The sequence below is a fragment of the Anguilla anguilla genome, chromosome 6 (genome assembly GCF_013347855.1).
Source record: "Anguilla anguilla isolate fAngAng1 chromosome 6, fAngAng1.pri, whole genome shotgun sequence".
Lineage (NCBI taxonomy): Eukaryota > Metazoa > Chordata > Actinopteri > Anguilliformes > Anguillidae > Anguilla > Anguilla anguilla.
In genome coordinates this window covers 41283601-41309926 of record NC_049206.1, presented here as the reverse complement: position 1 = coordinate 41309926, position 26326 = coordinate 41283601, and the positions used below count along the sequence as shown (strand labels likewise).

The window sequence follows — 26326 nt, the reverse complement described above, 5'->3', positions numbered from 1 at the left end:
GGTTCACACCACCTTTTGAGATGGCAAATGCAGATGGGGAAAGCTGTTGGGCTGGATTGATCCTTGACTGCTCACTCAGACCAGACTCAGAAAGTTCTTTTGTTTTTGTTTTGGTAGGGGGGGGGGAGGGGTACACAAATGTGGAAGTGTCTGAGAAAAGGAAGGGCCTGGGGTGATGGAAAAACAAATATAAAATCCTAACCCATCACCCGCCACCCCCCCCCACCCCCCCAAATCTCCCACCAAACACCCCCCATCCCCCCTCCCCCCCCACCCTCACCCCTACCCCCCACCTTGAAACCCACACAGCAGTCATTACACAATTGCACCTCACCCATTTGTTTTGCATCTGCTAGTGTCAGCACGCGTAAGGAGGCGTTTGTGTGTGGGGGGCGGAGCCTGGGCGGGGTCAGAACGACAGAACGCAAAAGGAAGAAAAGAAAAAAAGGGTGTCGCGGCGCGGGTGCGGCGGAGGGGAGCCGGGGCTCCGGCGACGTCGCTGCGTCTCCGTGACCGTTGGGAGGGGGGGGGGGGTTTCGCTTAGCAGCAGAAGTACGGTGGCTATACTACAGTCCCGCTGGGAGAGTTGGCTTGGTTTTGGGATGACAGCAAACCCTGCAAAAAAAAAACAGAAGAAGCACAGCTGCAGTTGGGGATGTCTTTTTTTTGTATTTTTTGAACACTGACAGATTACAGCCAGCTGCCCTGCTGGAAGCTCTCTCACCGGTCATGTGAGGATCTCCTGCTACGGGCAGCCTTAAAGGCATCTGTCGACAGACACTCGCTTTTAAGTGACAGCATATTCAAAGGCCGAGCAAGAGGGCAGTGCTCCACCGGCCCCAATAGCATGCAGTACATGGGCAATATGCATAACCTGATATTACAGATGGGCCTTCCATCCTTACACATATACCTATACAGACCTTCCATCCCAACATACATGTATAAGGCTGACTGAAAGAGGAGAAGGCTGGCAAACGAGGCTACCGCCCAACCCTTTCTTATCTGGGGGCTGTTCCCAGTGTGTGGGTGTGGTGGCACTGATGTGAGCCCGCACGCCTTGCACCTTACTGAGCATGCTCCGATCCGCCAAGCAGCAGCGAAGGGTGCTTTATCGGGATCTCCTGCCAATAAACTGAACTGAGCTGTCGGAGGCATACACAACATCAATAAACCAGACGCTTCTACGGCTTTGCCTTCCACCTAATGAGACCACCAGGGGGCAGCTCTCTGCTCCTGGGGTTTCTGCTGGACAGGATGCAAAATCACAGCTGTGAGAGAAGAGAGAAACCGAGAGATAGAAGGAAAGAGAGAAAGAGACGAGAGAAAGAGAGAGAGAAACAGGAAGAGAGAGATAAAGAGTGTGAAGAGAGAGAAAAGAGAAAGAAAGAGAGAGAAGAGAAAGAGTGAGTGAGAGAAAAGAGAAAGAGATTGAGAGAGAGACAGATAGAGAGGGAGAGAGATGCTGTAAGTCATATAGCCCAATGCACTGTGCCATGGCAGATAGAACTGACCGCTGTAGCAATGAGAGGGCAAAAGCAGTGCCTGAATTTCCCTCTGAACTCACTCCTCAAAACCACTAGGTGTCACTGTTCTGTATGCTGCGCTGTCAGAGCCTATACACCAGCCGGACCTCTCCATTCAGCTACCTCTGAACGCCTGACCCCTCCCCCTGCACTTTACATTACATTACAGGCATTTAGCAGACGCTCTTATCCAGAGCGACTTACATTGTATCCAGTTATACAGCTGGATATATACTGGAGCAACACAGGTTAAGTTCCTTGCTCAAGGGTACAACGTCAGTGTCCTACCGGGGAATCGAACCTGCGACCTTTAGGTTACAAGACCAGCTCCTTAGCCATTACGCTACACTGCCGCTCCCAGTCACAACGCCCGTTTGCCGTCAGGAGATCAGAAACCTTTCCCATCTTCCACTGCAGACGGAAGACCTACATTTTCAAACTGACCCCCTTTAAGTATACTCATACTCTTTCCTTCAGAATTTCCTTCTGAGACGAGGCTATAGGCAGCTACGCAAAGACAGGTTGGCTGTATGCTTTGTTCTCTCGGTTTGTTGAGTTATCTCTACACCTGTTGATTATAGATGACAGTGATTATAGACCTCTGCGTCGTCTTGGTGACACTGCGCTTTCGTATTCCTGAGACTAACAATGATGTCGGCCACTTTGCTCAGTCATTCTAGATGAGACGGACCTGTCGGTGATTGTAATGCAATCTTAGGCAATTTTGCAGAAAATACATACCATGCCAGCCACAATCAAAGTAACACACAGTCTCTCTCTCTCTCTCTCTCTCACACACACACACACACTCCCTTGCTCTCTCTCTCTCTCTCACACACACTCTCTTGCTCTCTCTCTCTCTCACACAATCTCTTGCTCTCTCTCTCTCTCTCTCACACACACTCTCTTGCTCTCTCACTCACACAATCGCTTGCTCTCTCTCTCTCACACACTCTCTTGCTCTCTCACTCACACTCTCTTGCTCTCTCACTCACACAATCGCTTGCTCTCTCTCTCACACACTCTCTTGCTCTTTCACTCACACTCTCTTGCTCTCTCACTCACACAATCTCTTGCTCTCTCTCACACACACTCTTGCTCTCTATCGCTCTCGCCCTCAGTTTCTATTGGAACAAACTTACCACTTTGCCAGGCCTCGCCCATGTGCAAATAAAGCCCTCCTGGCAGGCTGTGACTATGCAGTCCTCCAGGAAGATCAACACAGTGAGTCTCTCGTGCGCTATCTTTTTACATATGAGCGGCTCCAGCAAGGGCACGTCCTCCATGCGGGGGCAGAGCGCGGTGCCCAGCGTCTTGGCGGGGTCCGTTTTGCCCTTGGCCAGCAGGTTGAGCCTGTCGCTGCTCTTGCTGCTGATGTGGCCCATGCTGTGGTTGCGCTTGTGGTCCTTCTCGTGGTGCCGCTCCTTGCGGTCGTGCAGCGAGAGCGTGGCGAACTTGCCGACGCCGGTGGCGACGGCGCCGTCGACGACGACGCCGCCGCCGCCGCCCGCCTTGCTGTTGGCGCCGACGACGGCGGCGGCGGGCGCCGAGTGCGGCAGGCTGTTGGAGCGGGGCAGCGGCGTCGGGAGGGAGTTGCCGGGGGCCACGCCCGTGCCCGCGCCCACGACCACGCCCGTGCCGGCGCCCGTGCCGGCAACGGGGTTGCCGTTGGCGCCGGGGCTGGTGGTGGCGTTCATGACGTTGGTGTGCGTGCGCGTGCGCGAGAGCGGGAGGTGGGGGAACAGGATGTCCTCCGTCAGGTCCCAGAGGCACAGCTGCGTGTCCTGGCCCACCGAGCCGAAGCGGTACGTGACGCTGACCGGCCGGCTGTCGGTGGAGTTGCGCTTGGAGAGCCGCGACTGCGTGCTGTTGGCCCGCTCGCGGCCCGCCTGGCCCTGGCCCTGGCCCTGGCCCTGGCCCTGCTCCTGGAAGTCCTCGTCGCTGCCGCTGAACTCGGCCGGCTCGCTCTCCTCCACGCTGGTGGTGTAGTGGTCGAACGCCACCACGCTCACCCAGGACTTGTGGCCGTGGCCGCGCGCGATCACCCGGCAGTCCGAGAAGGACCAGACGGTCACCAGGTCGTCCTCGCCGCCCGCCACGATGTAGCGCCCGTCGGGGCTCCAGCAGGCGCACAGCAGCCCGCCGAAGTAGCTCTTCATGGTCCCGTGGAGCTCCACGGCGTCGAAGTTGAAGACGCGCAGGAAGCCGTCCTGGCTGGCGCACGCCAGGAACTTGCCGTCGGGCGAGAAGGCGAACTCGTGGAGCGCCCCCTCGCCCACCGTCCACCGGAGGAGCGGGTTGCGCGCCGACTTGCTCTTGCACGTGTGCACGGCGTAGCCCTCGCCCTGCTTGAGCAGCTGGTAGTGCGGGGCCGCGGCGCCGCAGGCGTGCTCCACGTTGTACAGGTACATGCTCCCGCTCGAGTGCGCCACCAGGAAGAGGCTCTCCGAGCCCGGCACCCACTTCACGCAGGTGACCCGCGACTTGTCTATTAGCCTCTGAGGGGGGTGGGGGGGGGGGGGGAATGAAAGAAAGAAAGGAAGAAAGAAAGGAGAAAGGAAAGAAAAAAAAAAAGCAGGCCTTAAGGACACTTCACAAGCCTTTTCGTTAATCGCATTTTGTAACGGAACTGTCTACCGGTCGAATTGAAACTAAACGGTGGCGTTTCGCTTTCAGATCGATCGCCTCTTCAGGTCTGAACCCTGTCCGTCTGTCTGTCTGTCTGTCTGTCTGTCTGAGAGAAGTGTTCCCCCCGACCGCTCTCAGAACGTTCTGGCAGTTAAGAAACGCGCTACGAATCGTTCCCCGGCCAAAGGCTTTCCGCTGTGCTCCTCTACATGCGTTACACACTCTCTGCAGAGTAACCAGACCGAAAGGCCCTTATTACAGCATCCCGGGTCATTTATCTCGTGCAGAAACAACACACGCGACGGCCGTTACGCCATTGAACAAGCGCATCGGGTGGTTTTACGAGACCATAAAACCCGCAGGCTTCGGTCAGCTTCCGTATCGACTCGACGCTTCCGTCGAAAACGCTTTCCCTGGAGTCCGTTTTTTAAGAAACGTATCGACCGCTCCCTCCACGGGGAAAGGTTGTATTTTAAACATTCATTAGCCTACGCAATGGGACGAGACACATGGGTGCTTCTTAAGTGACAGCTGCCAGTTAAACAAGGGGGGGGGGCGGGGCTTTACGTGACAGCTGTGAGTTAAACAATGGGGGGGGGCGGGGCTTTACGTGACAGCTGCGAGTTAAACGAGGGGGGGGCGGGGCTTTACGTGACAGCTGCGAGTTAAACAAGGGGGGGGGGGGCGGGGCCCGGCGTACCTCTTCATTGAAGAGCTTGCTGGTCTCCTTCTTGATGGGGTCGATGAGCTGCACCTGGCCGGCGGAGAAGCCCACCAGCAGGGACACGCTCTCGGCCGTGGCCGTCAGGTGGTTGAAGTCGTGGCAGGTGGGCTGCGTTCCCTTGTATATCCGCTTGTCGATGGGCTTGCTCAGGTCGGCAGCCTGGGAGGGAGGGGGGAAACAAACCCACAGCTTTTTTACCACCCACCGGTTTGAGCTCCCCGGATGAGCGGGAAAACCTGCTGTGGTCGAAACTAAACAAAGCTATACCTACGAAACAGAATAAGCCTGACTTACTGTGACTCTTATTCTACGGTACACCATCGACTGTAGAAAAATATGGACAAAGTCACTGTGACGTCATCCACTGACTCTCCATGGGCTAGTGTTTTGAAGACAAGGAAGTGTAGTTGTACAAACTGGAGCCAGACACTGCACAGCAGTCCACTGAGATACAGTGACTTGGTAGTGACTCAAACAGTCGCTGATTCTTCCACAAAATATTACCGTCTTGACCAAATAGCGCAATAAACTTAACAAATCAGCGTATGGGGAGACAAAGAAACGACACCTATCGCGACTAGTTTTTCACGCGGACAAAAAAAGATGGACGTATTTTCACCGTATTGTTACCATCGACTTACATTAAAACGGGTGGCCCGAAACACCTAGCCTATACTGGAGCCAGCCGCACTGGCGCTGGTGAGCATCGTCTCTCAGCAAGACAAAGGACGCAAGCTGCAAGAATGCAGCCTGGTTTTGGCCACTTGCAGTGCACACACAGGGGCACGCAGAGGGAAAGGAAAGGCACTTGCTACGTTACCCTTCACTGAAACCGCTTTCCCAGAGGACAGAAACCTTTTTGATTCTAAACTACATAGGCTAATTCCCACACAGCAAACATTACATTACAGGCATTTAGCAGACGCTCTTATCCAGAGTGACTTACACAACTTTTTTACATAGCATTTTTACATTGTATCCATTTATACAGCTGGATATATACTGAAGCAATGCAGGTTAAGTACCTTGCTCAAGGGTACAACGGCAGTGTACTTACCCGGGAATCGAACCTGCGACCTTTCGGTTACAAGTCTAGTTCCTTACCCACTCTGCTACACTCCGTCCCCAAACAAAACGTGTGAATTGTGTTTGTGAAGCCTGACTTGCATATGAACCTTTTGCCTTTATATAGGGCTAGTCACACTATTTCCATCACAAAATGGAAAAGGCACAAAATTACCCCCAAATGACATTACTGTTTGTGACAGTCAGACAAGGTTGTGCAAACAGCTCAAATCCTCCTGGGCTGGAACAGTTCTGGGTCAATCAGCCAACGCTTGAATAAGATGTGACAGAATTTCCTTTGAGAAAAGGGGTTTCAATACAAGTTTTATTCTGGGAAAGCTGGCTGGATGCGAATGGCTTGAATTGTGGTACACCTTGAAGCACTGTGAAAGGGAGACTCCTGATTTAAATTAAATGGCACAACACAATCAGAAACACGGGGGGGGGGGGGGGGGGGGGCTTGAAGAGCTTGAAGGATGAAAGCACTCAGAGCCAGAACAGGCCTCTCCAATCACCGGCTTCGGATCCTGAAATACCCATCATTTCAGGCATACCTGGGGATTCCCGCCAACTATCCCTAGGATTTCTTTCGTGTTTCCCCACTAGGGAAGTTTTCCCACTAGGGCAGCAACAATTTGCGGGTTCACTCAGTTCGGGTCGCGGTTTCGCCATCTCAGTATGGTTCTGCACGTTCTTGGCGAATCAAAGAAACGGACCATCAGGTTTACGCAAGAAAAATCAGTCAGCGGATGCTTGGGCATCGCTTAGGTCTGGTGTTCGGGAGCATTATGGATTTAGTGTGAAGGATAGTGAAGAGGAAAAAAGGTCAGGGTATAAAACAGCACCTGTGTGCATTCACTGCATTGCAAGTGTGCTGAAATATTCAGAAGTACGACTAATGCATCCCAGTAAATAGATAGTGCTCCTAAGTTACTGTTCCAGTTAGCACACACCTATTTCAGGAGCAAATGCCCCTAAATATTTCAAATCGGGAACACATGTGCACCTTGGAAACAAATGCTAGCGCAGAGCCTTGTGTTGTACAACAGCAAGCAGAAATGGCCTATGTAACCTTTAAATGACAAATTTAGAAAAAGAAAAAAAAAAACATTTTTAGCGTGTGCAAAAACAGCTGGTCATGAGAGGATTTTTGAAGCAAGGGAACTGAACCAAACACGCAAACTGAACAATTGGGGGCGGACCAAACCGTTTCTTTTTTCTTTTTTTTTTTTTTTTTTTTTTTTTTTTACATATAAACTATCACGTCCCCTAGTCTCCGCACAATCGCCAGTGGATGACTGGTTTTGAATGAGGACTACCCAGCAAATTCACAAAAACTAATCAGGACCATGCCCCACCCCACCCCACCCCGCTCTCATTGTGAGGCTCTTGGTGCCATGGAAACTTAGCACCTATGATATCACAAGCAGGAGATAAAATCTATGAACCGCACTAGGGTGCTACTTTCCCCCGAGTACCTGCTCATTTTGATACACGATAAACACAAGGTGCTGCTTAGCCAGGGAATACTTCACAGCTTTGTTTTTACATAGTTATTTTTTTAAAATTTGCAGCATGATCAGACAGAGCAGCTTGAGGGGGGTCTACGGTTTGAGTACTCCGTCCGGCATAAAAATAATCGAACGAAAGACTCATTTCACAGCAAAGACACTCATACAAAAACCAGGGCGAGGGAAACTGACCTCTGCCAAATAAATAACTTGTGTTATTCTGCGCGGGTTTGATCCGCCACCTGGTGTTTGAGTGTCGCAGCTCCGCTGTGCTAATGTGTTTGGTGGCTGCGGCGGTATCGATCCTCTTGTCGGCAGCGCGTGGGTGGCAAACGGAGACTGAATGCGGCAGCGAGACACGCATCAGAGCAGCACTAACATGGATCAGAGCAGCACTAACACGCATCAGAGCCACACTAACACGCATCAGAGCAGCACTAACACGCATCAGAGCCACACTAACACGCATCAGAGCAGCACTAACACGCATCAGAGCGGCACTAACACGCATCAGAGCCACACTAACACGCATCAGAGCAGCACTAACACGCATCAGAGCAGCACTAACACGCATCAGAGCCGAACTGCCGTGCGCTTCAGTAACAGCCAACAGACGACAGCGATATTACCGCAGGCTACTAAAAATACCGACTGTTGTGGTTAAGGGTTCCAATCCTTTAACTCATTACAAATATTCATGAGGGGGCGTGTTCAAAGACATAACAGTGTGCAAAACAGCATAGAGTGCCTGAATCTCCTCAAAGCCGTCTATCTTTCAATTAACTGTTTGCATTGGCTCTCATGGAAAATATTCAAAGAGGACACACCTGCTATCAGCCGTGGAAAAAGAACCAAATTAACCAATTATAACATGGAGGTTTATTTAATTGGCCAGAAAGTTCAGTTCGTACCCATCAACATCAGTGTCTCAACTGTCAGAACAGCTGAGACACTGACCCATTTCAAACGACGACTGAAGACTCACCTCTTCAGGCTGCACCTCTCCCCATCCCTCCCTACCCCCCTGTAAATGACTGTAAGCTTAGGGTTGTAACTAGGCAGCTGTTTCGTAGGTGACTTAGGTGCATTAACTGTCTTAACTACTGCTTGTATTTTTTCCATAGATTGCGTTGTTGCCGTTCTCGTTGTGTTAGTGTTAATCAGTTTAACCTTCAGGGTCCAAGTTGAACTATGCGGTTGTTCCCTGCACTTGGACCGGTACTTCTCTCTAGGGGTTTCGTCATACTTGTTCCTGGTTATGGTTATACACTTTGTTGTACGTCGCTCTGGATAAGAGCGTCTGCCAAATGCCTGTAATGTAATGTAATGTAATGTAACTTCATGACATCAGGACTGCCAGAAGCGGATTTAAAAGAACTCACCTTAATTGCAACAAAATGGTCCAAAATAAATTGGGCTGGGGAAACAGGCGTCAACACCCAGGAACACAAGCACACAAGCTCATACTGTACTATACTGAAGGGACATTCTCAGGGATTTTTATGCTGCGTAATTTCCAATCCCCTCGCCAAATTTCAATCTTTGAGTAAAAGAGAAATTCTCACTCTCAAAACCTTTTTGAAGAAAGCAGGTTTTAAATCAGAAATGGCACAGATGTTTAACATTAAACGTCTGCCCTCGTGAGCAGGCCGCACAAAAAAAAAAAAAAACACACAATTTCAAGACGTGTCTATTCATCATTTGCAATGGGGAAAAAATGAAAACTTTCCAGAAAAAACCTCTGGGAAAAATTAGGGAAAATAGGATGTGTATAATTCTCTTTTCAAAGCTAAGGGTAACCCAGACAAACGCTGGAACGCTCACAAGGCTGGGGAAAGCAGCATCAAAGTAAAGCGCTTTCACTGGTCTTCCGCTCCCATGGCAACATATATGGCGGTCTGGATACTAACGAAAATAAAGCAGACAACAGGGTTTGTTGTGCCGGCACCAAGCAATACTCTGAGAAGACAGAAGGGGGCACTGTGTGCAGTGAGCATTGTCCTCAGGAGCTTTTCATTAGGAGCTTGTCTGCGGGTTTCTAGACTTTTTCTCTTGCCCACCCCCCCACCACCACCCAAAACAAATACACAAAAAGCCTAGGCTGACAAACTGCAGATCAAAGAGGTTAAACTGTTTCCGTCTTTCTTCAAAGTCTTGCCGCTTGGAGAAAAAAAAGGAGAAGTAACCTCAACACTACATTTTCGGCCGAGCTTTCTCAGTCGACGCCCGATCAGTGCCGTCACCATCAGAAAAAAGGCATCACGTTTAAAATTCAAGTTAGTCCAACTGCAGGCCTTTGAACGACCTCACGCGATGATGTCAAGAACTGTCACCGCTACACAAACGGAAAGGTTCAAACAATGAGGGAACAATGACTGGTTTCAGCCTCCCGACATTTCTGCCTGTCAGAGACTGGCTGTATCAATACTGAGAGCTACGAGCCACGATGACCCCATCTTTCAACTATTGTGGCTAACGATTCACGAGGGAACCTGCGCTCACGATCAATCTAAGCCCACTTCACTTGGTCTTTAATTGTCTCGCAGTGCAAGGCCAGTTGTACATCAAAACTGATGACTTCACGCGCTGACCAATGGGAGGGCAAACGAGCGTTTGAGCATCAAGACTGACATACAACTTCTACCGCCACAGTCCCAACGGATCCTCCCACTGAGTCCAAGAAGAACTAAAACAATTCTCCAGAACAGGGGGGAATGACCTTTTAAAAAAACGACTAAATATGTTCGTTGGCTATTCAAAGAGGAATACAATTTGAGCGCCAATAAAAAGTTACATTAAAACTCAAGGTGCCCCTCTCCAGATGTATTTTAAAACCTTGAAACATATTCTACATTGACTAATGATTTGTTTAATATGGTTTATCCACCAGAAATTTGTTCAATAAACTACTGAAAATGGCTTATCAGTGAGAATGGCAGAATCTATAAATATGCAAATTGGCAACTGCTTGCCGCTGTGGTCCTGGAATACATAGTAGGCATGGCATCTGGATTCAAAATCAATTTCCTTGCGAAACCCATCGACTTCTGCACGAGGTTCAGGAAGCAGTCATCTGTAAAATGCGTGCTACAAACACAGATTCCCTCTGTGCTGTCTGGTACATCCAAGCGATTTTTATACATAAATTCCTCCCATTTTTGTTTTAGACCGGGCTTCTTGGTAAAGACTGGAACGCTCCGACCTCAGGACTGCAAACCGCCTGGTGTGCCATGCTCAATACAGCTATAATAACAACGTCGCTAACTAGTTAGCTTTCCGTGCCTTTTTTCGCATATCTTCGCATTGTAGACAGTGACAGCGTCGGCATATTTGCGGCGCCTCAAATTTTGCTCGCGCGTGCATGTTTCCAACTCAGATTTCAGGGAAGTACGAGGAAGCCCTCCGTCTACAGTGGAAGAATGTGAAAAACCCGCTCTGGTAAAAAGTTCGGCACAAAAAGTAATGTTTCCAAGAAGAGCTTACCATAAAAACACATGTTTTTGAGCAGAGGGGGTCATTAACTGTAGTCTTTTAGCAACTGTTAGAATAAACTTAAGTGTTCTGCGGTGACTAATCACTTGAAGTTGCAGGGAACCAGTTGTAAAGGAAATGAATAACCACAGCAGTTTTCTAGAGTCCTAGTGCTGCACATTCACTTCTCGTTGTGGGGAGGAGTAAGCTAAAGTTTTACTTCTCACTATCCCAATATATACCAGTGGCGCATTAACTTTCCACCACTAATTAGCCTAAATATAGGATTCCCAATGAGATAATTCTACACATTGGATCTCAACTGATGTGTCCCATGATCAACCCACTACTATAATTAATCAAGTAGTCTCCCCACCACAGTCTTGTACAGCATGTAGTCATTGGCGTGGTGCACTATGAGTACATTCCTCATATCTGATATAATACTCTGATACAATAAAACAGCTGAGCTGCAATGGACAATGTGCAGAAAAGAAAAGGACGTAACATGAAATAAATAACGTAACATTTTTAATAAATAAATTTGGCACCCAATGTGGTCTGTACATGTCCAATACCCACCCAAATTGGAATTCTGTGGTCATGCACAAACCCCCTGCTGATTTGGGACAGTTTAGATATTCATAGCGATCCTACAAAACAGGTGGTGTCGCAAGACACTTCTTTTCACGCCTCAGACTAAAGACAAGCTCCCGTAGAGAGATTTTAGCATGTGCCCGACTGACCAGCGAGGGTCACTGAAGAGCCATGAAACGTGGACCGCTAACTGACTGAACCCTCCCATACCCCGGGCGACAAAATCGCCAATCGCGTGTCGCCCTGTGGAGCTTCTGGTCAGTCGGCACCGGCGCAGTCCGTGTTCGATCCAGATAATGGGGCTCATCCTTTCGCCACAGCGCGGTGCATTAACCGAATGAGCCCTCCAGCAGGCCAAGCTAAGGTCAAAATCACTGTGAATGGAGGCCTTCAGTAGAGAAAGAACGGCTGTAAATTTAGTTATTTATAAGAAAGTGTTGGTACAAATATTAGCCTAATGAACGATCAAGCTGTAACAGAGAAAATGATCAAGTTGTAGAGTAACTCCCAGGACGGTAAAAACATCTCTTTGTCTTCGACCTGGATAAGACATATTTAGAGCACTGGCCCGACTGGGCAAGTGACAGATCAATGAACGAATCCCGAACGAATCTCATAGTGGCCCCGAGCCAGTGCCTGTTCCTTACTGTTGAGCCCTGCTCCAGCTCACTTTCAACGCTACATAGTTCGACTGCACTGCACTACGACCACAGATGTGCTTCAGCTCACTGAGAACGTGTCACTGAGAAGGCTGACGTTATTTGCTGAATAATGACTGTTAAAGCCTACCCCATCCCCCACCCCAAAAAAGAGGAACTGCAAGAATAGAGGACTATTAATTTATTTTTTGTTCTGTTTTTTTTCACTTTTATACAGCTGAGAAGACCTGGGAGGAGATTACAGTACAATTTAACAGTGTGCAATTAGAGAAGTCCTGGTCAGTTGGACATAAATAGTTGAACAGTGTTAAGAAAAATCCACTGTGAATTAGCAAGAACTCCTACACACCCACATATACAAAATTTTAACTGTAGCATTTGGGTCCAGGGGCGACCTCCAGTTCCACATCAGCCCCAGCGTCCTCATTCATGCATTCAGAGCCCAAAACTGAGTGCTAAAAAGCTGTGGGCGTGTGTGAAAATGCTCCAAATTATGACTTCATTCTACAGCTGCATTTAACCTTCTCTATTTGCACCCTCCCAGCTGAGGTTACTGCATGTGCAAGGCCTGAAAACTCATTCATGTTTACCACAGACCTCCGTGAGCAACTGTACTAGGCTTTGCCCGCCATTAGCAAGCACGGGACAGCTCTGCCATATAGGCTATGCTATTCATTTTCATCAATAAAATTCCCCCTAAGCTCACCTGAATTGCAGAGGGCTGTTCCTTCTGTTTAGTGAAATTTACCAGGGTTCCTAAAGCTATGAAAGAAGTTGCCACACAAAACTACATTAACACAGAGGGGAAAATATGAAAAAAAATGTACTTCTCAATTTACCCAATCAATTTGAATGGCACATCAACCAATCAATGTTCATGGAGAGTACAGCACGAAACATGTAAATCCACACACCACATGCATTTAACATTGATCCGGTGGCTCTCGGCTGGGACGGCGCAAGGTTAATGTGCACTGGCGTGGCTGTGCACTAGGACCCATCCCGGCTCCAGCTCTCCAGCCGGAGAGCCCGGTCTATCACAGCGCTTCTTGAATGGTAGCAGCTGCGGCAATATTCCCATTTAATACGGCGTAATGACAGCCACTCGCCCGGGACAGAAACGCGCGCCGACTGACATATGCTCCCTGAATCGAACAGAGCTCTCTCGCGCGCGTCGTAATTAACGCTCGGCTTCGCCGAAATCTCGATGGAAAAGACGCGGCCTTCGCGCTGCTACACCGCAAAAATGTTTACGTGTGTCCGAGGTGAACCGGCGCCGAAGCAATAAACAAATTCCAGCGGACGAGTCGGGCAGACATCTTTATTCATTGATCCGTTGCGGTCACGCTTCAGGCCAGACTAAGTGGGTCACGCTTGCCTAATGCTGTTCTCAACAGACCTGCGCTAGCCCAAAGGACATCAATGGAAGCGGTCATAAAACAAAAACAGATAGGGACATGCACAACGTCAGGCTACCAATTCAGAATGAGGCAGTACAGGAGACCGTCTGCACATAAGCTAAGCTGCACTCTGGAGCCTTCGAAAAAATAAAAAAAACGCCAATTTCAATTAAATGCGGATAAAAGGGCGGAAAAGGATGAGAACCGGCAGGAATCGTGTTGACAGTGACAGCTTACAGAGCATCACATAAACATCTGCTACAGACGAACTCATATGATGCAGAGGAAATTTTTCATTACCAGCTCCAAAATTCTAAAGACAAGGAATTTTACCAATAGAAAATCATCAATGAGCCACAACGGATATCAGTACTGAAGGCATTTACTTTTAAACTGCTACACACTTTTCACATTTCAGTTCAAAGCCTAGAGATGAGGAGATGCCACCAGCGAGGATGAATGATACAAATTAGATGACGCATCCCTTTCAGTAGACTTCTTGTTTAAAATGATTCAGTATGAAACAGCAATGAACTTTGGCCTTAAACTGAACACATTTAAAGTGCTTTAATTTGTTTTGAAGTGTTTAACCGAAACTATTCAACTACTTAAAAAAATGTTCATTCCAACAAAATCTGTACTTGCTTAAAAACTTTTTTGTGCAAGCTAAGTGTTTTGCATTAAGATATGCTATAGGCTAAAAACTATAAAATTGACATGGGCATACCAGTTATTGTAATTTCATAGTGAAAATATCACCAGGCTAAAAGAGTGACTAACCAGACATCTAGCCTAGTTTATGAATCAGCTTCATAAACGCCTTCACCCTAGTTTGTGCTTGGAGTGTTCAGTGAACAAATTCCCATGGAATCTAGGGCTGAGCGATACACCCCAAAGATAATTATCGACTGCAATAACAGACGTTCCACCGTGTTGTGTACCGCCTTTCTTTTCATCTTTTTCTCTTTAATTATACCTGACGCGTTCGTAAACAACCACACTTCAGAGGCTGGGAGGAATGCTTCTGGATAAAACGTCACCACAGTTATCTATTGAAAACCATAGCACAACCAATCAGCAGCAAGGCCTCGCAGCTTCCAACTGATTGACGAAAACACGAGCAACTTGTTCTGTGATCAGCAAACATCATTCTCGTCACTTAGGCCTATTTCAAACTATATTCTGAGTTTCATCGATGAAGCAAAATGACAAACCAGCGGTGACAAGTTACAAGTCACAGTACCAAGATAAAGAAAAATGATCGCACCTCATCTAAAATGTAGGTTATCCATCGTAACGAAAATGAGATCTAAAGACAAAATCGTGAAAGAGATCAGGCTAATGCAAAACAACATCAAATCAAGGCTTGTCAGTTTCAATGTATCTCAAAATTCACCCAACAAGCCTGAGAACAAAGCAAAGTGCCAGAATGAGAGCCAGAACCAAAAAGAAGTGTTATATATAATGGACGAATGTACATTGCTTTAGAGCAACAGTAGCCACAGTTTTAATGCCACAGTCAGGATTTGATCTGCACCTTGGGGCAAATCACTACAAGCTAAAAATTCAGCTGGGCCCCCTAATTTTGAATACCAAAATGAGATTGCACTTTTGCAATGTGAGAAAGCAAATATCAAGAATTGACAATTAAACTGAGAATAAAAGCAGGAACGGCTGGTGGAAATCCTACAAACTAAACCTCTGAACTTAACTAGGCCTACACATTAAGCTGTCCATTCCCTATCTGCTGCCTCTGGACTAATTTGCATATCTAAATGGCTCATATATCCATACCCACAACAGCAGGCTGTACAAACTCCTCAGGGTAGGCCTATAAAATCGACTGCGACTAATATCCAAATTTGCATTTACTGCCCTCCTTACAGCACAGGATCAGCTGGATTAAGAATAGTGTCATGTCGTACAAAACGGTTGACACTGAATTAACGGTAACCACAGGAATAATTTCTTCCTGCCTGTTATTAACGGTAACCACAGGAAGAAACAGATTGGAATGTCTACCAACACGCAGAGGCAAAGACGACAGACAATGTGCAATTACAGGAATTCTACCCTAACTTCACCTGTTACCTCATCTCTTCGTATCTGTGAGGCAATAATTCTTTTTTAACAGAACACCAATACATTATTTGCATCTCATTTCATCCCGCTGTTCCATCCCGCATCTCTTACGAGTGCCACAATAAAATTATGAACGGTATACACTTACTGGGGTTGGGGCTATTTTATTGTGCCATTATTGAGTCGGCACATTATGAAAAAATAGCTATTTTTATCAGAACGCAAGTGAAATAATGTAAAAGGAAACGCAGATTTTGAAACGTCCTACAGTCCGCAAAAGCAGCATTCCATGCTAGCACGACCACTGACTGTGTCCTTTCCCTAGGCTACTGAAACATGCTGATCAATAACTAATGTTATAACTTTATCATTCTGAATAATCAAAAATGACTAATTTAAGCCCAACTACCCTAAAGTTGATCACTCATTGATGTTTGTCCTGAGAAACATCTCAATTGGTTACCTAAAATGTTACCTATTTACTGAGGTAACATTAAAACAATAACGGTAGCTAGTCAATTCATATATCTTTATTTAATGCCAGAAAGCTAAAGGTAATTAGGAGTTAAGAAGACTAGTTATTAGCTGACTATACTACTACTGCAATTGTTTTCTCCTCAGTAAAATTGCAAGCATCTCGCCCCAAAATTCAGAATTTCCAGGAAAAAAAGTCCCCAGGATTTCCAACATTTGGTAGCTGCGATTGGTCAAAACCGCTTTGAAAGATGAAGCTTGTCCTTAATTTGGCAGATTTGTATTTAACAAAGAAGTAAATTTTTACATCAGTGCTGCAGATTGGCATTTTGACACTTTTTAATGCAAACCATGCATAATCCCCGTGAAAAAGTGGTTATATTTATTTTGGCAGCTAGGCCAGGGGAAATGTACCTGGGGCAAGTAGAACACTGACTGAAAAAATCGTTAATGTGGAGCCCTAGAAAAGATATTGTTCGCACCGATTGCATCAATGCATGTATAGATGATGAATGTCTACCTGCAAGCGCATATTGTAGGTGTGGTCTTGTTTTTCCATGGAATTTATTGTGTAGCCTATGTCTCAGCCGTCAGACAATAATTCAGTTATTTCCTCTTAATTGAGGCTAATAGGTTGTGCCTGTCACAAGTAGATGTGTGATTTATAGAGAGGGGAGTTGCATAGTTGCTCTTGGTTTAAGTGAAGCCTGTACTCTCCTTGTGTACTCAGTCTGATATATTCTCAGAAATATTTATTTACAAAAGAAAAATGTACTACTTTTTCGTACCACTGTAAGGGGGTAGAGATGTAAGGATGATGACTGCAATACCTTTAGGAATACAATTGTGTCACAGGATTGCTCCAAGTAGCACTGGAACTGGGAATAGCACGTGTGGAAAATGTATTTGGAAAAAATCTACATAGGTCGGCCAACCCACTTTTTCACAGGCCTGCCCGAAGAATTATTTCTGCCTACGCCACTGTAGCTGGCACAACATGAGTAAATGGAACAACGCTCCTACGGTCTATCATTAGTTTATTGTTTATCAGAATGCAAGTGAATGACTGTAAAATGCAGATTTTGAAATGTCCTGCATTCCAAAGAGGCAGCATTCCATGGGCTAGTGCGACCACTGATAATCTTATATCAAATTTCATAGTTTACATTAGTTACCATTATATTTATTTATCTTCATCCCGAGCAGCACATAAGACTGCGACAAGTCTTTTCCACTTGTTCTCATCTTTACCAGTGGGTTGTGCCTCGCCCCACAAGACCCATCTAAGCCAGTATGGTTTAAACTGTTCTTCCTGTTGTCTTTGGTATTCCAGGTTTCCTCCTTCAAAGTGGTGTCCCACTGGGATGGCAATTTTGGCCCCATCCTTAGAATATGTCCCTGCCAGTAAATCCGTTGACACTTGAACTCACTAATTACACTTCAGCATCCAGTTTTCATGTAAACATTATTATTTGACATTCTGTTGGGCAAGAAGATATGGCAAATGAACCTGACAAATCAGTAATGGAAAGGTTCACCATGTCGGTCTTAATGACACGCCAACACTCCGAGCCATATGAGAGGACAGATTTGACAGTGCTCGTATGCAGTCCGATCTTAGTCTTTATGGAGAACTTCAAGAGGCTAGGCTTCAAGATAGGCAGAAGCCTAGAAAAGGCATCCCGAGCTTTGCTTTGATGTATTTTTGTGCCCCATTGTCTTTAATGATGACACTGCCTAGATATGTGAAATCCTCAACAAAATCAAGAGGTTTACCGACAACAATGATCGGTGCAATAGTGGAGGTGTTATTAATGAACATTTGAGGTCTGCATCCTGAACTAAACCTGGCATGGACCAATGGTAAGCCGTGATCAGGCTGGGTATCGAGCATATTTTTAGCTGTCCGACGTCGGGTCAGATCGGGTACAGGTTCGTTGTCAGCCCGGAAGGTTACAAATAATAGCATAGAAACATTTGTGCCAGCTGTTAACAATGACTGACAACAATGACACAAAGCTTCCAGCTTTTGTAGAGTTCCATTATGCTCAAAAAGCAAATTAAAACAGACGTACTTGACAGCACAGGAATGATACACTTCGAAACGTAATGTTTGAGGGAAGGACAGATGGTACTAAAGCCAAAAACATACTTTATGCGAACACGAACTGAACAAGGATGCTGCTCCTGTGCCATTTGCTTATAGAGGTGCAAGCGACAAACTTCACTTCACATTTAGGCTAACAGAAGGAGAAAAATGTTAAAAAATAAACATATAATGATATTATGCACTGCGAAAAATCTGATCGATACCGCCTCTCCCCCTTTCTGAATCTTGCCTGCTCTTCCCTCATCTTGCTGTAAACAGCCAGCTCCATTCTATTCATAACGACCCAGCAGAAAACCTTGCTTAGGATGGATAGAAGGATAATGCCTCTCCAATCGTTGCAATTGCGTGGATAGCATCAATGCCAGGGGCTTTGCCATTCTTTATTGCCTGATTGGCACATCTGACTTCCACTTCTCTCAGGAGGCTCGTATCAATGTCAAGGAGGTACTCAGCTGGAACAGGTTTTGCGGGTTTGCTGGTACTGGGCGGTTGAGCACTTCCTGGAAGTGCTGGACCCACACGGCTGCTTATCCACGCTCTGTGCAGGTCCTGATCAGTCTTTGTTTCCAGAAATGTGTTACAGTCTTATATACTACACTCATGTCTCCCAGTGCAGCAGCGTTTTCAGCTTCCTCAGCAAGCTCCTCAACAAAGGATCTCTTATCTCTCCTTGCAGCCCTCTTGACCTCCATATCCTTAGTTCTGAGGATTTGCTGGGCATCTTCATGAAGCCCGTGTAACTTGGTGTTCAGTAGCATCCTTTTTAGCCGAGCTGTTTCATTAATATTCTTCCAGGTTCCAGATGGCAATCATTTTTATTCATATACCTTCTGATGCACCCACGGGGTCTTTTCAGTCCTTTCCCTGTAGGCAGTCTTGACGGCGTTCCATTCGCTTTCTATATCTTGATTATTATCCTTGGCTGTAGTGGATGTAAGGACATTAAAGCAATTTCACACTTTTAAGAAAAACTCTTGACCCTGTAGAGCTGACTTATGCAGTCTGAGCTTGATGGTTGTAGCTACTAGTAGGTGGTGACTTTATTATTTATTCATTTATTTTCTAACCATAAATTCTACAGTATTCCCCAACATCTTGCACCATTTCCCACTGATAATAATATGGTCAATTTGACGGCTTGTCATCAGATGACATCCAAGTACGTTTATGGATATTTTTGTGTGGGAAAAGAACAACCATTCACAAGGTTGCTATTCCTGCAGAAGTCATGAATACGTTCTCCATTGTAATTCAGCTCACAACAACCATGCACCCAAACAGCCCTTGCGCAGTGGGAGTCGTCACTACCAATCTTAGCATTCCAATCTCTGATGACGAGAAGCACATTGTGCTCCCTTGGTGATGTTAGCAACCTTCCATGCCATAATTATGCAATGGACCAGGTAGTGGCAGACTCATGCAGCCCAAAATATGCACAAAGAGAAACAGAGAATCTTATTCCTGCAGCCATAACATTCCACAATGATTAATGTTGCTGTTGTATTTTTATGTTTTATATTTTGTAGCTATATTGTGACAAGGTTTTAAGACACGGAAATGGCAACCAAATTAATTTCCCTAAATGGGATAATAAAGTATCACCAAAAAACTCAGCAAACTACAGTCCACACAATTAGTACCAAGGGTTTTTTTTTGGTTGTTTTTGTTTAAAAAAAAATAAATAAATAAAAAATCTAACTTGGGTTTTAATATTATTGAGGGTAAGTCTGGGGTAGGTAAGTGCTTAGTGTGGGTATTCTCTGAAGAGAAGGGTCTTCATTCTGTGGCAGAAGATGGTTAATGACTTTGCTGTTTTGGTAGAGGTGGGGAAGGCATTCCACCACAGAAGCAGGAGGGCTGTGGCGATCACTGCATAACTATCATAGTATTACATGTTCACATTTTCATAACTGTGATGATGGGTCATATAAGTATTTAAACCATTTTTCACCTTTGTTTTACGTAAATGTGGCCTATTATGAAGCATCTGTGTACACTTTTAATCTCGCAACAAAGAGCAACTGTAATGTCTTCTGCTTCAGTCTATGTATCTTCTAAAATGCGCTCTCGTCCACATACACTTCTCCCCTACTTGACAGGAGTTGTAACTGACGCTTTGAACTTAGCTGACAAGTCGACGCTAGTAGGAGAGAGGGTAAATCAGTTCTGAACATGAGCCAACAGTTTTAAAAGTGTACTCTACTAATTTTTTTAGGGTGGTACAAAGACAACAAATGTCAAAATAAAAACAGGTTACGAGACAGATTCAGCTAGTTGCTTTGGCGTTGTTTGTCCAAAAATAATCAAAACACTCAGTCAACTTGTTTAGATTAGGCCTATGTGGTGGGTGGGACAATTCTAACTTTCCATTACTGGAAAAATGGAAAAGCAAGGAAATATTGTACATTTACGCAGCAAGCAGACCTTCAGAGCGGGTATTCAGTAAAGCAGGAAATGTAGTCACACCTGTTTGCCATTCCCTGAAACCCGACAAAGTGCAAGTCTTCCCTGCACAGAACCTCAAGGACGACGCCTAAAACAGTGTACTAATAGCCCACAGCCTACAACACAATAGCATGCCTTTCTTTTTGCTCAATATTTAGCCTAGGTCTGTAGGCCTAATTATTTTTGTTACACAAATGGAATTATCTTAATTTTACAAAGGTTGTAGACAGAAAGTATGATTTTTTCTCTTAACTTTAAGAAAATGATGTCACTTTAACAGTGGAAATATATGCTTGAGCACTAACCTAATGAACAATACCAAAGGTAATACCATTTTTTAAATGGCCTGAAGCTACTAGGCCACATACCCCAAGAAATGTGTAATAAGACACACGGAGGGAGCCCCACCTACTGTTTTCGCATGTAGTGGCACAGAAAACAATAACAAGAAAGTTGTGGTTTGAAAAGGCTGCCACATTAATTAGCAAAACATTGTTTTTGCAACAACAGTAACATTGTCCACCGTAATGACTTGGCTCGCGATCATTCATTAACCGAAACTTTGTAATTAAGACCGGCTCACCACTAGGACAGAAAAGAGTAGCGAGTACCCACTGGATCCTCTGAGATGGTGTTGTGAGGCGGCCTGTGCTGGTGAGCAGAGTGGCGGAGCTTGGGCATAGGGCTGCAGTCTGGAGGGAGCTGGGAGCAGATCCGCTCCTGACCCTGTAGGTCAGCACTAGTGTTGGATCTAAAGCGAGTCACAACTCGGGAGTCAGTCGAGGGTCCTGTGGACAGGTGTTACATGCAAGAACCTTGGGTGGCCAAACACCAGTCAACCTGCTGGGGTCGAGTGGCAGAGGTACACAGCCCGGCCAGAAGCCAGTTGCCGTAGTCAAAACATCTACCTCAGTTGCAATTTTGTCAAAGTTGCATGAAAATCTTATTATTAATGTGCAAATGTGGTTAGTTTCTCTCAGAGCTACGCTAAATGTATCTTCTTTGCAGATGCAAGCACATGCCAGAACCTCAGCATATGTCAGTAATTCTACTGAGTGCAAGTGCGGTCCCAAAAAAGACAGGTATTCTTAAAAGGAGGACAAAGAGCTCGCAGAAAAAGTTTAGTTAACGACCGGCGAATTTTGTCTGCAGTCAGTGTCATTTTGTTTGTGGCCTGCGTGATTCTCTGCAATACAAAGAAAGCTTCATTCATTCAGAGGGAACGCTTTCACATTTCGGAAAACAACTTGCATCAGCAGGCTCTATCTATCGGAGGGTTTGACTTAGCATAATGCAGCTTATCCAGAAGCACCCCAAGCCCCCCTTCCCCCCAGCACAAAAAATAAAAAAATCTGTTAAGAACAAAGACATCCTCACGACTGTGCCAAACTCAGAGGGAGAGTGGAAGTTCGGATTCATATGCTGGATGGAGCGACTAGTGCTCAGAGCAGAGCAGAAATAAACAGGATCCCAGGAATTATGCATTTCATTACAGACATAGAGACAGAGCAGATTCATGAGCTTTTGTTTTCAGCGCCGCTATCTGAATTTACCATTTGGGTGCCCAACGCTGCAGTTAGACAACCTGTTGAAAGGCCATATGATTTTCCAGGAAAAACCCCACTATTTTAAAGAGGAATGAGGAATTTATATTCACGATACTGAAAGCTTTCCAAGTTTAACTTTTAAAAAAAAAATTTTTACAACTCGAAACCAATGCTCTAATGAAAGCCAGTTCTGAAAAAAAAATTCTGGGTATTAGAACTAGGCTACTAGGTGTTAAGACAACTCATTCACAAATATGCAATTTCCACCTGAAAGACCACCTGCAGCTACTGTACTAGACCAAAAATAGCCCAAGTCTATGTAGGTTATACAAATACACAAATGTCATGCTTCTTCTCGCATGGGAGTATATGTGAGGGCAATAAGGAAGGAATAAGACTCTTTGTCCATTGAAAGACAAACATTGAGGAGAGCACTGAGAGAATACGAAACCCCTTTCACCCAAAATCAATTATGTCTGACAGTGAAGTCAGGATGGCACTGTGTAGTGAGGCAGGACTTTTGTACAAACTGTACCTCTCTAGCGAAACGCTCCCTCTCACTGTCCAATGGGTGGAAGTGTGTGACCTTTGCAGATGGAAAGAACAGAACTGGGCCACTTACAGACTTAAGTTCACGCTTTCAATGAGGTTACTTTGCACTGAAATGGACTGAATAGGCTACTTCATTGAATAAACTTCAGTGTTGATGCAGTGCTTACAGAAATTATTTAAATACCTGATTCAAATAGAGAAAAGAGGGCAAAGGATAAAAGCACTCCAGGATTCAAAATACAAAAAAGTGAGATCTCTTCACAGTAATTTTGAGACTTTTGTTCAAAGACATCCCCATGACCCTGACCAGGAAAAAGCAGGTTAGATAATGGATGGATAAATGTCCAAAGACATGTACAAAACAGTGAATATCTTTGAATGAGTGGTCTCCGTGAAGCTGATAATTGATACTACTCAACTTGTGACAGTCACTGAATGCAGTGCCTGAGCATGGAAGGGCAACAGATGATTGACACTAAGAAAATAAATCCTTCCAATGGCTCCAGTTACAGTTCTCACCAGGTACATGGCATTGGTCACCTTTCTGAAAATCAGACCAGGGCTTCAAAGCCAGCAAACCTGTAGGACTAGAGTTTGACCAATCACACAAAGCCAGTCACCAAGCGCTGTGAGTCTAGGGAAGCCCTTTCCACCGGGTTCAGAGTACCTGACAGCTAGCAACAATATAGGGACAAAGTGCCAGAATGCTCAGCTGTGAAACAAAGAGAATGACATCATGACATGACAGGATTCCCCTAATTTTCTAGGAAAGCAGCATTGTAACATACTAATGAATGGACAAGACAGCATTTCACAGAATCTCTTTAAGCACAAATTCTCTAAGAATACACACACAAAACCACCATATGGTAAGTGGTAAACATGAATAAATACTCCCACTCAAAGCTAGTGTAGTGGCAATGTTATAACACAGACAAAACATCCCAGTATTTTTGTGCAAACATTTAGCTGGGTGGCTTATTCACTGCAGACAGTCCAAAAGACAGATTTCGGCCTTGCCCCGGGCCTTAGAAGCCTGTGTGACAAACTCACTCGGAATGTGGTCATCGCCACCAGGAAGCTGACAGGTTGTTACATATCTGACAACCAGATTGAGAGAGATCAGTTTCCACAGTGCCTAAGGACCAGGGTAAATTCCATTAAAGCTCAGCTTACACCCAACACTGCCAGAACAATTTTAGTAATGTTATTACAGTTCCAATAACATAGCTTTTCCTACAATATTCACAGAAAAAAGCTGCCAACTTAGCTCTAACCAGATTAGAATGAAATACCTGCTCTATATCAGTCTTCATGAATTATGGTCCTTTATCTCCATAAAACCTTCCTTTATGTAGAGACTTTAAATTTGTAGTTCAAACTCCGGGTTGCTGGATAATGTTCCCTGACCACACAGGCAAAATAATATTTATTTCAAGGATCCAATTGATGCAGGTTAAGTTGCTGGTGAAAAAGACATTGTCAACCTGTGCAATGACCCTGCATTAAGGCCCACAGTCTCAGAAATACATTCAGTGTCCTGTTGTGAAAATGTTGATCAAAGATACACTTGTCCCTGTGCCTTCAGTCCCATGATTACAAAACACAACCTAGTAGTTATCTTAAATTAATTCAAAGTTCCTCTGGGCAATTTAAGTGCTGTTAATTATCATTATTTCTGTACTTTGTTCAAGTTGGCTTGTAAAGATAAGGCGACACAGTCAGTCCCGGCCACTTCTCCAGTGACCATGTGTAAGTTAGCTAACTAGCTATTCATTCATCGGAGTACAAAGATCATTCTCTCGCATCTTACCATATTGCACTGGCGAATACGTCGCACTTTACAACTCAACAACGGGGAAGTTATGCGTAGCTAAGTTGCCGGTTAAGTGGTGCGTAATCCAACGCAATGGCAGTTATTAAACACACATGCATACGGAGTTAAGTGCATGTATGTTGAGCATATTAAGCTAAAAACAGACGTGGTGACAAGTGACCGAAAGTGCAACGCTGGGGTCAAAACATCTCTCTGAGGGACCAAAACCACGCACAACAAATATCGGTCCCAATGTGACAACCACCTCCACGCTGTCACGTCCTGAGCGGTCAATTGCATCAGAACCACATACACATTCCAATGTTCACGCGTGCATGTTTATGGAGAACTAGAGGAATTCCACAGCAGTTTGGTGGGTTGAGTGAACTGCAGGTGAAGTAAGGCCCTTACACTCCTGTTCTAGTTGTGCATACCACAACATTTCCACAAGGGACGCACACAACAAACTAGGGGCGGTTGGCTAGCTAGTTAGCCAGCCAGCTAGCTATCAGCTGCGTCAGTCACAACACCGCCAAAGTGGACAGCACTCTTTCTTGGCTTTAACCCAATTATTACCGACATGGTACCCACTGCTTGAAAAACGTAAGGTCCTGTTTACCTTTCTGACGCCTTTGTAGATATAAAAGTATAGCTCCCGGCCCACATTGAAACAAATTCTGTCGCCGTTGCCAGACTGGTCGTTGACGTTGACGAAGGAAACTTTGACCGGGTTGGAGCCCTGGGAATTGAAAGGCACCCTGTTGGGGCGGCTGTATTCGGAGTGAGTGAGGAGTTTATAGACGCCTTCCCGAGTGGTGAACTGAGTTTTAATTTCGTTCATCTCCTTCCCTCCTCCCTCCGCCGCCATCTTGGAAATTAGCATTCATCCTGCCCTGAGCCCGGATCTTACTCACAGGGCATGCGCAGTTCAGATGAAGGACCCGACATCCTCACCCCTACGTCAAATGATGCTGAAAGTCACGTGCTATTTCTTGAGCACAGCGGGTAGGGCAATGTAGTTCAGTTGATACGGCTAGTGAAAGTTACACTATTACCTCAAGACGTGCATCAATTTGAGCACTTTTCGAACTAAATTTCCAGCACTTTTTATCCAATTATAATGGGTCCGAACGGTCAACAAGAGAAGCGTTGTAGCGCCACATGACGTTAGTAGAAACATTTTTTTTTAACTACAATCCGTGTCAGCCACATGACATTGTGCCAATTACTTCTTAAACCATCAGGCTGCTGTACCGTAAAATGGCTAGTTTTTTTGAACATCATCTGAAAATATTCTTAACCACGTCCTTTATGAAAAGTATTTTCAGGATTATTCTCAAGCATAATGTTGTAACTGATTCTGTTTACTATACTTGCGATATTTAATGAACAATAGCCCCGCTTAGTGGATTACTGTAGTATTGCATTTTTTTATTGATGATTATGATTAACATTGAGCAATAGGTTCATGACTTTCTTATTGCGAAATTTGTTTACTAGCGTGTGTATCCGTCCCAGCATATATTTTGTCTACTAGCTGCATGCAGAGTTGATTTATATGTTGTCATTGACAAATTAGATAAATAATAGTGGCTCTGTGAGTAGTGTAAAAGCTTTAAACAATGTCCTTGTCCAAACGAAATGATTAAACAAAACTACAACAAACAAACAAATAAACAAATAAATGTTATCAAAAAAATGAGATAAACTTGTAATAAT

General features: G+C 45.3%; 1 protein-coding gene across 1 annotated transcript; it reads right to left on the bottom strand.

Annotated features, from left to right (window-relative positions):
• Positions 1-430: 430 nt before the first annotated feature.
• Positions 431-25530, bottom strand: LOC118230720 (WD repeat-containing protein 20-like). The gene is made up of 4 exons (XM_035423982.1): positions 25227-25530; positions 4855-5037; positions 2669-4024; positions 431-615 (listed from the first exon to the last, which is right to left on the bottom strand). Exons 1-4 carry the CDS (start codon positions 25488-25490, stop codon positions 562-564), a joined length of 1857 nt encoding a protein of 618 aa, XP_035279873.1. The 5' UTR covers positions 25491-25530; the 3' UTR covers positions 431-561.
• Positions 25531-26326: the final 796 nt, after the last annotated feature.

Coding starts and splice junctions, on each gene's coding strand:
- LOC118230720 (XM_035423982.1), bottom strand. CDS start 25,490: ATGCTAATTTCCAAGATGGCGGCGGAGGGAGGAGGGAAGGAGATGAAC. Junction 5,038..25,226: donor TCTACAAAGGCGTCAGAAAG/GTAAACAGGACC, acceptor CCTCCCTCCCAG/GCTGCCGACCTGAGCAAGCC. Junction 4,025..4,854: donor GCAAGCTCTTCAATGAAGAG/GTACGCCGGGCC, acceptor CACCCCCCTCAG/AGGCTAATAGACAAGTCGCG.